Below are 12,418 nucleotides of genomic sequence, written 5' to 3' on the forward strand. Positions count from 1 at the left end.
TATGGATGATTTATCCTCAACATCTGTACTCAGGCTGCAGCACATACACAGTTGGACTCCCTAAAACTCCCAAAAATGCTTTGTATTGTGGGCCTGTATGTGTATCTGCATGTGTCAGAGAAAGAGAATGTACAGAGAGAGATGGAGAGAGGAAGAAATGGAGAAGTGAACTACGTTTTATTTAAGTGATATTTGCATATGGACTCGGCCTTGACTGAGTGTGTACGATCCAAGCATGTTCCAGTCCAAGTGTCAGTGAGCCCAGGCAGATCTCTGTTAGGTAAGATCACTTGTGATGTACACAAGTGAAATGATTGGAAGGAGGTTGAACGAAGGGACAAACAGCTGCATTCCAGTCTGTCTGTGCTGGGCTCAGCCAACTGGTTCTTCTCATGAGAGTCTTCATAGATGAGTGTGTCACCAGAGGCTGTCTGAGGCCCTGAGACTCACACATCAGAAGACAACAGGAAGACGGGGTGTCAGACTTGAAATCCTCTGCATCCATCCATTTTATAGCCTGAAGAAGCAACAACCAAAACCAGACTGAAGTCAAATGTTGCCAGCTTCTATTTAAAGGTATCTCTGTATGGAAAACAATTCTGCCCATTCGTAGTAGGTAGATAGTTTGGTTTAATGTTGATTTCTTTTCTGACCTGAGCTTTCTGGTGAGTCAGATAGATAGGGAAGAGGAAAACACTGCAGGGGGAGAGGAAGAGAACTGAGGAAGAGAACTGGGTGTGATTGGCTGCAGAACTTATGTTGACAGATGTAGCAATGACTAGTTGCAACAAGTTGGTGGAGTTTCACACTCACACACATGCTGTTTAACTCCTATGTCTCTCTCTCTTTTTTCACTCTGGTGGGTGTGAATGGAAAGATAGCCTTTGGATGTCAAGGTTATTAAATGCACTTCTTCTAAGATGTGCCAAAGGATTATACTCATACACACACATAAACGCAGCACTTGTTGCATCCTGACTACTTTGTGGTGTACTATGAGCAGCTTCAGACATGTATTGGGTGTGTCGCTTGTGTTTGTGGTACACTATCAACATGTACCCCTGAAAGCCTTCTTTCCAAAGTTGCCTTTGTTTTTTTAAGCTTCTCCCAAATAGATTCCTGCTGTCAGGGACAGAGCTGATGTTTTTCTCAGTGTTTTCTTTGGCGATGCATGGGGTGTTTCGGATTCTCCAGCGATCTTATTATAAACAGACACGCATTAGCAATGCTTTTGTGATCAGCCCAGTCTCCCCGGTGCTGATGCCCTCTGGGGCTTAGTCTGTTTGCCATGGATACCCTCAGATAAGTTTGCAATTAAACAGTTGTCATTGGTGGGCATTGTCAGAGAGGATGATGTGTGCCAATGTGTTTGGAGCTGTAAAAAAACACTGAGCCATCTCTTGTCTGCGGAATTCATAGGCCTCAATCAGCCATGGATTAACCTCTGCAGAAAACAATACATCCAACGCAGTAATAGAGGCGGGACGAGGTGGCTGGAATCCCATTAGGACTGCTGTTGCCTCATCTCCCTGTCACCCACTCAAAGAGGCGACTGGCGAACAAAACCCCCCGTCTCGGGCCCGTGGACAGGCCGCCTTGAGACTATTATGCTCACTCAAATGAGCTCCATGGCTTTCAGCACCCATAGAAAGTGGCTTAGAGCCTGTTTTCTGACACAGGGAGTGAGGAGGTGCTTTGTTTCTGTCTGTTGCGCGGCATTTAAAGGATTAAACAGGGTTTGGTGGGGCTAGAGTTTCTTTGAGGTCTGTGATTTCTCTAAAGCTCAGTCTGGGCTGCAGTGCAGTTCCAGGCAGCAAATAGAAGGACAAGAACAGGCCGCCTTGTCCTTCCCAAGTGAAGAGGAAAGAAACCCAATAAAAGAAAGCCGCCTGCCCAAACCTCAGTGAATTCCTGATGAAGGAAAGAATGCAGAAGGAAAAGAAGCCACATTCCCTCTCTTTTTTCTTTCCTTCTCCTTCATTTTTTTTTGATAAACAACACTTCCCCGTGCAGTGAGCTCTCCTCTCCTCAGCATAGTTCTGGCAGAAAAGGAGAGAGCCGTGAAATCCCAGAAGCAAAGCTCTGGCAGAGAGACAGATGCTGGAAATGAAATGGTTCCACTTAGTGATAGTTCAACTCAGGTTCATCTATGGATAATTCCTCCATTGTTGAAATTCATCATACTGTTGATCAGCAAGAGAGGTTAGAAGACTGGGCGTGTCGAAGGAGAGCGCAGAGTGTTATTGTCGGCCTGGGTTTATCTGTTCTCTCAATCTCAGTTTAGTGAGATGCTGAGGAAATGTCTTGTTAACGAGCATCAGAGAGACATGATGCAAACTGATGTTTGTTTTCTGTTCGTGATTAATGTGGTCAGTGATGAATGTCACTTGGTAAACTCGGCTTATGTGATGGCAGAGACAGAGCAGCAGCTGCAGATAGAAGAGACAGAGCGATCTGGCAGCCAGTGTCATTGCTCTGTTTGTCAGATATGGACTTGGAAGGCATCCAGTGAGCAAAGAAGGCAGTCAGGGGGAAGATCTCTTGACTGTCCTCATGTGAAGCTGTCTGTTCATTTACTCATACTTTCATAGCCCAGTAGTCTATGCATCCTTTGTTCTGAACAACTAATTGGCAGTGAGAGGTGATTTAATTTACAAAGACATATTGCCCCTCAGCACAGCATGAGCAGCTCCAGTGTGTGGTCACTGGTCACTAGACCACAGTGTTCCTGTCATCGAGAATGTCTAGTTACCTGGCAACCACTATTGTTCCTGTGGGAGTGCCTCCAGAGGAGGGGCCTAAATACATTCCAGAACATTCCATTTAGGACTCAGGTGCCCCCACGGCCATGTGTGTATGTGTGTGTATGTGTGTATTAAGTGTTTCTGTCTGTGTGTGTGCGTACATACGTTTGTGCATGTGTGCACGTGTGTTTGTGTGCGCGCGTGTGTTCAGGTGAGCATGGGTACTGAGGGACAGGTGTGCTTGCAGTGCTTTCTGGGAAACGTAAACCGCACCCATTTACTGAACCCTGTCATGCCTGAAGTTCTGACTAAAGGTGAGTGTGAGGTTTGCATACTTATAATGCGTCAAATGGGGGATATGTCTATGTCTGCAGGTTTCAACATAGATAGCATCTCAATAACACCTCCTCTAAAAATCACCTGTCTGCTAAGAATCTCTGGACTGAGAAGTGGGAGATGTGCATGAGGGCCTCACAGCTGAGTTCACCCTGAGGTCTGCTGTAGATATTCAGTCTTGTTTACCAAGTCTTTTACGGCACATTTGTTCCTTTTCTGCTCAAATACTTGTCCGTTTCCTTTTCTGTCTCTCATTCTCTCTCTCTCTCTCTCTCTCTCTCTCTCTCTCTCTCTCTCTCTCTCTCTCTCTCTCTCTCTCTCTCTCTCTCTCTCTCTCTCTCTCTCTCTCTCTCTCTCTCTCTGGAAGTTCTAACGTTTAATCTCTCCCATGGGTTAGGATTGTTCAGGCCATGACATACTGGGTTTAGTTCACAACATTCTTCGATTATTTTTCAATGTGCAATTGAAGGACTGAAATATGGTTAGGAAGAAACAGTCTGATCAACAAACTTATGATGATACCTGTCAAATGAAAGGATAATTTCACGGCAGGTATCAAAATGATCTACTCCTGAAATTCAGCCTGCTCATCAGATTCTTCTATTTTTTCTTGTAAAAAAATGGAAGAAAACAGTTTGTCCAAATTCTAAATCACATTCAGTGCTAAAAGTTAGATTGAGATTGACACTTAATTATTTTATGAATTATGAACATTGAAAGGAAATGTAAACACCCTTCTAAGCCTGGTTCAAGATGTAAAAAACAAAGAGAGTATCTTTATTAAATTGTTCCTTTTAATTCTATAAATCATCTTGAGGGTTTTCATGCTTTTTCTGCCTGTAACTGTGTGTCTTTGTGGGGCCTGTTTTTCTGAGAGGACTGTTCTTGCCTCACAAGTTATTGCAATGTTTAACAGCTACTGTAGGTTTGTTGTCATGATGCTACTACAGTGACAAAATACAACAAATTACATGGTCTAATTTGCTGTGCTCAGCACAGCAAAACGATGACTGAGGAGCTCTCTAATCTGTAGTAATGGTTGAAAATCCATGTTTTAATTGAAGGGCCTGGATCCTGTCAGCCTCAGTCAGTTGCATTAAAAAGTAATGGTTCAAGTCAGTAAGAGGAATTGTAATCATATCCACATGTTTGTGAGTGATGGATGATCATGAAATATGAATCTGCCTTCAAAGACATGTTCTGGGACTCATGATTGCTCTTGGGGACAGTTTGATGATAAGCTTCGATCAGGCTCTATAAAAAAGTAGATGTGTTTTGTTTGTTCAAACTTCCTGGCACCTGGCAGCCAGACTAAGTCTAGTTCATCTCATTTGCTTTGACCAACAGATCACCCTTAGTTTCCATGCCATCAGTCCAAGTGGCAACAAGAGACAGTTGCCAGGGAAGGCCAAGAAGTGACAGGGTACATTTCAGGACAGTCCAAACTTAACATAATCCCTCTCAAACCCCTCATCATTCCTGAGCTAGCTAAACACATCTGACAGACACTTTGCCTCCTCTCTCTACATCTCAGATTAGGTTATGATTACTTTGTTTGCATTCCTCGCCGTTGGTCTTGCTAGCTGTTTTTAGCCATTTTTTCCCTCTGCATTTTGAGTGTGCTGCCAAACTGCCATGACCTCATGCGGAGGGAGAGGCAGGGCTGGATGTACCCTCCAGGACCTGCAGGAGTACCAGGGACCAGCGGGAGGAAGAGATAACAAGAGGGGGGGGGGAGAGATGAGGAGAGACCAGAGATAGGAGGAAAGAGAGAGGTGAGAGCACGATATACCAGAGATATAAGAGAAAGGGAGTAGGAAAGTGAGAGAAGATAAGAGGAGAGAGAAAGGGAAGAAGAGGAGGGACGAGACTGAGATAGGAGAGAAAATGGGAGGAGAGAAGGGAGAGGAATGGAGGCAGGAGGAGAGAGAGAATCGAGGAGGAGAAACCAGCGATAGGAGGACAGGGGGGGGAGACAGATCAATCAAGAGGAACGGAAAAGGGGGAAGGCATGGTTGAGACAGAGACCTTGTCAGGCAAATGTGTACAAGCGAGATGGAATGGAGGGAAGGAATGATGGGATGTCTTTTGATGAAAGAATGAGTGGGATAAGGAAGTAAAAAATATATCTGGATGATAAGAAGGGACATGAAATACTGGCGTGCTGGAGAGGTGGAACAGAAAGGGGACATTGTGTTCAAAGCTCCACACTTAAGGAGCTCCACTCTGGAGGCTCCAGATTCCCAGGCGTACCATAAAGGATCTAAGCGACCGAGGGGCTCGGCTGCAAGAGGGGTCAGCAGCTCTCGCTATTGTTATAAAAGGGTCATTCTACATTTGCGAGGCCCAGATCAGTGGCATGAATCTGAAGCCAATTACAGGATTAAAGAGTACAGCAAAAGCCCTGTGATCTTGTTAATAATCCCTGTTTGCTTGGAGAACTGTTGCAAAGGCCGCCTGTATGTCAGCTGATTGATTACACAAGGCCCTTCCATGGGCCAGTGTATGGGCATGTGTGTGTGTTGTGTGTGTTGTGTGCGTGTGTGTCATGTGTAAGAGGTGTTGAGGGTACTTCACAGAAGGGATGCTGACCACTGTAGAGGTTGTTTCCTCACTATTGTTTGAAATAAAATGTTCTCATTACAACCGGCTACACGCTTAGTGAGATTTACTGGTCTTTAATTTCACAGTACTACAGTATCTGTTCAATCTCGTCCAACTCCCCTCAATTTGCCCATGAGGAACCGTTTACAGTGGATGAACAGGGTATTTGTACTGTATGGACCAGCAGGATTTGACTTGTGCTTTCCTCTGCAGCCATTTCCATGGAAATTTGAGGTATGCCTACTCGTACATACCCAACGTGAACTCACTCATCTGGAATCTTTACTGTTTCCTCCCAGCAGAGTTAGCTTTGCCCTCAACCCCCTGCCAGTCATGAGATATATTAACAAACCCTAAACAAACACAGAACGGTAAAGAGAAGAATACGCCTATGTAATTGTCAGAGTTGATGACTTACAACACACAATTTGTGCTTTCAAACTCTGTTTCGGCTAATTAATTTTCCCTTTTCTGCTGGTATGGGTTGACAGACTAATAAGGTTGTCAGTGAAAAGTGGTCACAGGGAAATGATAGAGACAGCCATCTCCCCTGAGAGGAGGGGGGCTCTGTTTGCTTAACTGAATCATCTGGGAAAGAGTGAGCGTAGGGAGAGAGGGGAGAAGAGAGGGCCATGAGGCCACTGACCCACAGGAACTGTGTTTGAAGAGTTGTTTTCCACAGTTTACGGGGAGCAACCACTTTCTCCCCAAGAAAGCTTTCACTTTATCTGTCGGGTCAGGCGCGAATTCTGAAACAACTGATCCACTGTGGTCTGAAAAAGAGAACAGATTCCTGCAGAATTCCAGACCAGGAGCCTGTTTTTACAGCATCTCATCAGGGCCCCATAATCACAGACTGTGGGAAGGAGGTATACCGCTATAAAGTGAGAACCCAACAATACAGAATAAATGCATTGAAAACAATGCTACATTGTCTCAAAATAAATCCTTTGAATATCTAATTTTAAAAAATGAATGAGGAAGATCTGATCCCTCCATGACCGGACATCACTGGATCAGATGTTTGATTCAACAGACAATGCCAAAAAGTGAGCGGAATGTGAGATGAAAAACTGGATGAAGAATATGTAACAGAAGAAGACGGAAGACGAGGAATCTGCAGAAGAGAGGAAGGAATCCTGGTGCTATCATGCCAAACACACAGAGGAAATCTGTCTTTCTTGCTCTCTGTTTCTCCCTCTCTGGTGCGCTCCCTCCCACTGCGACACTGTTAATGTTTGCCCACATCCGAACAGTGATACCATCGGTGAACTTGGCTTGGCAACAGTCTAACACATTTACACCTCCCGAGCCAGCACTTTGCTACAAACCCCACCTGTCTCAATTTCAGTCTCCACAACAGGAAAGGACCTTCTCTGAACCTCAGAAATCGAACTACGACTAGCCCATGGGTTATCATTATGGAGGCAGGAGAATAGATACAAGCAAAGCAGTCTAGGTCATCACCAATGCAGCAGTGGTCCAGTATTCAAAACAGCAGAATACCAGCAGGAAAAAAAATCTATGAACAAAGAAGACTGTCAGCTGAGGCATCCTCAGGGGTGCCATGAAGACTTCAAAAAAGAGTTGAAGGGAGTGTGATTGGTGTAAACTTCTGGTAGTTGTGACATTCACAGTGAGGACACCAATGCTCATTAAGGTACAACAGCAGACACATTGTGTCGAGGTCTTGTCTTGTATCCTCACTGGCAGATTCCACAGCATTCCTCAAAGTGCCGTACTTGTGAGTGAGTCCTCTGCTGAACTATTAGTGGAGCTGGAGCAATTAAGGCTCCAAGAATTTCAAAGGTTTACAAAGACCTGAGAGTAAGTAAGATTGAGAGAGGTCAAGGTGAGGGAGAAACACTGACAACAGAGATGGCAGGAAAGGGGATAAACTCCCTCATCAACATGCCAAAACATCTGTGGAATGTTTTTGCCCGCAGCTTAAAATCACTCTTCTAATGATGCCTACTTAATCTAATTTATGAAAAGCAATTTATGTTCAGGTGCCAATTATTAGAATCCATCGCAGTTGTAAATTAATCTAGGTTAAAGACTGATAAAACCACACTGATTATGGTTCAGGTTTTTAATTAGACATAATTTGATACACTGTGTTTGAAACATATTTATACAAATAATACCCAATGCAACACAATACACAATACACTTTTATACTCATCTGTATTTTTGAGGAAGTGTTTTTGAAGTGATGTTCTGATTAGCAAATGGCAACTCCTGGCTCAATCAAAAGGCTTTGTGACAGCCTACTGAAACTTAGTGCATTGAAAAGAAAGTCACAAATTCAAACCAGCAATCCATGGACCAAATTTTACGTGATGCCACATCATAACCTGAGGACCTTGTAGAAAGTGTTCGTCCTCCTCCCATCTTCTATTTGGTACGTTTGCCCAGTTCAGACACGCTACATTTTTTTTGTCCAACGGAGGCGCTAGGACCTTGAGGGAGGGCGCATCAACATTTCTTTTCAGTTACATTTGCACTTATTTTGTCGGTTTTGAGAACTGAGCAGCCTGGCGACCTTCACAGAAGGAAAGTCACATTCATTACGAATAGACTGTAGTGTAAGAGCCTGCGGGACTAGCATCGTCCCTTAACTTTATTGGACAAGTATCTTAACAAGCACGTTACTGAAGTGAAAGACCCCTCCGCTGGACGCATCAAAGAGATACCTGTCTGTCACGCACGAGATGAGGAAAAACTGGGACCTCAAAAAACAGTCTCTTTGAAGGCTGAGAGGATGTGTACGGGATTTGAAGACTGGTTCCGTTAAGCTGTTTTATCTTGGAGGTAAACTTTTAACCTAAAATTATTTTCAATATGGTTCTTATTTTGAACAGTAATTACATGCTGTAGGCTATACCTATACCCCTGTGAATGGCAAACATAAAAAACGGTTTAATGTGGGATTTTTAAAATTCCAGATTTATGCCACTAACCTCAAATTTGATTTAAAATGTACCCATTAGTTTAGTCTTGAAATAACGTTCTCCAACAGACCTTTCCCCAACACCAAGTATTTGGATTCCAACATTAGGAATGTTTTTGCATCACAATAGTGACAGGGCAAGGTAAATATTGACCGTTGGCTCTTCTAACAAGGACTGAGGCACAGACAACTGCTGCATCCAATGATTACAAAGAGAACAACAACCAAACACCAAGTGGAGGACAAAGCCTAATGCTGGAATGCGGTTAGGGCTAGGGATTCTGGTTGTTTCCCAGAATAAAAAAAAAACGTCATCTACATTCACATCATGCAATGCAATTTTTATGCATCGACATAGAGGTGTGATGTTTAAAAAAAGCCTATTTAGAAATGTCATATAAAATACAAAACAATAATTGTTTAGAATAGTATTTACCTGTGAACATGGGTGCAGAGGTTTACATTTAATATTAGTTATCTTCTGTTACATTGATATCCGATAGGTTAGATCAGTCACTCAGATCAGGGTGGCATGGATGGGGGTGTTTGTTCTGACTGCTAACTTTCAGTTAACCATGAACATAGAGTCACTAAATAATCCCTATGGACCCAAACACTTTTGAGTAAATGTATCTTCTTTGTCATGTCATGTTAATATAGTGTAGTGGTGCATTTCTGAGGTAACTACTCCACCTCACCCCTGCTTGTTATAAGGAGAAGCCTCTCTATGCTGCTCCATGCCTCAACTTGTCTCCTTTCACTTTCAGACACCTGCTCTCTGCTTTGCCACTAGAGCCTGAGGGTCCATAGTCTTCTAAGGCCTATTTAGTTTTCCCCGGTTGCTGTATACCTGCCGAACACACACACACTGGAAAGTTGTTAATGTTTGATGGAAGATTCTGCCTAAAAGCGTAATCATAAATAAGATTGGAGACATCAATTGCTCTGCAGAGAGCAGTGGCAGTGTACTGTTCACTTTCCTTCTTGTCACGCCCCCGACCCCCCCCCCCCCCACACACACACACACACACAGACATACCACCACTACTGCCACAACGAGTTTCAAATGTGAATATATATATTTGATGTATTTTCTTCTAATATTGGCATGCAAAGCATATCAAATTACCTATCTTATGATCTTTGTCCACCGCTACACATTGTTTTGCTGATTCTACACAGTACTCTTAGTAAACTTTGGCTCCCAGTACACAGGGTTGACATTCTAGTACTTGTTAGCCTTTTGTGGCTCAGTTCAAAATCAAATTTTCAGTATAACCCACAGCATAGACAGGAACAAGGGGTGCATTGTTACCCTCTTAAAAGAGATGAAATTCAGACCTGCATTGTAACATGAGCCTGTGTGAGCTGATATCATGTCTACAGTCTCTGCACACTGTGGGGATTCAGAATCCACCTGTCATTGTGAGACAGGACAGATTTTACCATTTGTATTTTGCAAGAGTTTGTAAAACAACTTGAATAGGTTGTTTGAATCATGGATACAGGCCACAGTTGTGTTTGATTAGTAATAATCTGTCTTGAAGCCTCATTGATCAACCCTAAATCCAAACAGCTTTGATTAATCTCAAACTTTCCTTGGAAGTCTTGTTGAGAATTTTGCATTGCTGTGAATTGTATGTTTGATTGTTATTATTTTCTTGTTTTAGTGTTGTCCGACACAACTATGACACCACATGAAAACTGTAGCCCTCGTCTCTCACTGTCAGTCCTGGTCCTGTGGCTCCTCCTGCCCCTCTTGCTGTCATCCCGGCCCCCCCCTCACCAGCACCATGTCCACCTCCCCTCTCTGGTGCCCCATGCCCCTATGCCTCTGACCCGATCACGCTTCAGTGCTCATACTCAACTGGACTTCACCACCCACTGCAATGCCAGCTGCTTCCACAAGGGCGAACAGGACAGTGACAGAGAGCACCTCACGGAGAAACTGGCATTTGAGACGTTGTATGCCGACGGTTCCCGCACCCTTACTGCTGTGGATGTGGAGGAGGAGGATGAGTTTGAGGGTCCTCTCAGCCCTGTCCAGCCTCCTCCCAGGAGAGGACGGAGAATTCTTGGTAAACACACCCGTCAGAGGAGGCAGATCTACGGGGCAGATGGCCGTTTTAACATCCGTGGTGACCACTTCCTGTTGGACTACCCGTTCTCCACAGCAGTCAGGATCTCCACCGGCTGCACTGGAGTCCTTGTGTCCCAGCGTCACGTCCTCACAGCCGCTCACTGTGTGCACGATGGGAAGGATTATGTCAAGGGGGCCCGTAAACTGAGAGTAGGCTTTCTGACCCCTCCCTCCATCAACGGCACCAAACTTGGAGGCCAGACCCCCACCAAAAAGCCCCTGGTGCGCTGGGTCCGTGTCAAGCGCACCCGTGTCCCTAAGGGCTGGATTCAGGGTCCCCAGGAGGTCAGCATGGATTTCGACTACGCCCTGCTGGAGCTGCGCTGGCCCCACCGCCGGCCCTTCATGCGACTCTCCGTGGCTCCCTCCTTGGAGGACCTCGCCGGGAAGCGTATCCACTTCTCTGGCTTCGACAGTGACAGGCCTGGGGAGCTGGTTTACCGTTTCTGCCCTGTGGAGGATGAGTCCAACGACCTGATCTACCAGCACTGTGACGCCCGGCCAGGGGCCAGCGGCTCTGGGGTGTACGGCCGTGTGTGGGACAACGCCCTGGAGCGCTGGGAGAGAAAGGTGATCGGCATCTTTTCTGGACACCAGTGGCTGGAAATAGATGGAGAGAATCGAGACTACAATGTGGCTGTGCGCTTCACCCCTCTTAAGTTTGCCCAGATTTGCTACTGGGTGCATGGGAACCGCATGAACTGTAGTCAAGACTGAGAGAGATGGCTGGACTAAGACAGGATGAAGGCTTTGAAGACGCTGATGAAAGTAATTAAAATAAGCACAAAGGAAACACGAGGAAGAGAACAGGCTTCCTTTTTTCCTTTAACAAAGGACACAATTGAAAATGGATTTAATCCTAATTAAGATTTAAAATCTAAAATACTATGTAAGAAAACTGTTGTTTCTTGTCCTGAAAATTCAAGAATGTTCCTTCTGGATCTGATTTCATTCCTTAAAGTATTTTCTCTCTCAGATGAACTAGTCACAGTGACAGTGTCCTTTCACAGGTCTGCCAACAAACGAGTCATCGCAGCAGCCTTTAATGCACTTTTCCTCATGGTCAGACTTAGAACACTGCGTCAGAGTTTCCATACCATATTAAAGAAAATCTATTTCACAAGTTGAAACACACTGATACATCTTTTACATTTGCTCTGTGTGACTTCTGTAGCATTAGAGACTAACTGTGGAAGCACCAGTTTAGGACCAACCATAGGAGACAAGTTTTTTTAAATCGATATTAGATATTATTACTCTTCTGTGCTGCATACAGCACAGCAGCATTATTTTCAAGCTCTTGGAATAACATACTTGGTTGTAGAGTTTAATATACAATCAGATATGGGGAGGGAGGGCAGGTTTCTGTAGGTGATGTTGAATGTGTTGAAGGTCACCAGTAAAATAATGACTAATCTGTCACCCAATGATCCCCCTCTGATATACCTACAAAATACCACTAGCGGTGTGCCAGGCATACTAACACAAGTCTTGATACAGCATCATGTCAGTAAGTTGCAAAGAGAGATATAAGATGTATTATAATGACATGAATTGATGAATAAATGGATGGATGTGTGAACAAGTTGATGGAGAAAGAAACGGCATAATGGTTACCTGGACTTTAGTGACACTAAGTAT

General features: G+C 44.3%; 1 protein-coding gene across 1 annotated transcript; it reads left to right on the plus strand.

The window, feature by feature from the left end:
• The first annotated feature begins 8,136 nt into the window (after positions 1–8,136).
• prss23 (serine protease 23) lies at positions 8,137–12,003 on the plus strand. The gene is made up of 2 exons (XM_062477186.1): positions 8,137–8,498; positions 10,308–12,003. Exon 2 carries the CDS (start codon positions 10,325–10,327, stop codon positions 11,492–11,494), a length of 1,170 nt encoding a protein of 389 aa, XP_062333170.1. The 5' UTR covers positions 8,137–8,498; positions 10,308–10,324; the 3' UTR covers positions 11,495–12,003.
• The last annotated feature ends 415 nt before the right edge of the window (positions 12,004–12,418 follow it).

The sequence above is a fragment of the Osmerus eperlanus genome, chromosome 13, assembly GCF_963692335.1.
Source record: "Osmerus eperlanus chromosome 13, fOsmEpe2.1, whole genome shotgun sequence".
NCBI lineage: Eukaryota > Metazoa > Chordata > Actinopteri > Osmeriformes > Osmeridae > Osmerus > Osmerus eperlanus.

Coding starts and splice junctions, on each gene's coding strand:
- prss23 (XM_062477186.1), top strand. CDS start 10,325: ATGACACCACATGAAAACTGTAGCCCTCGTCTCTCACTGTCAGTCCTG.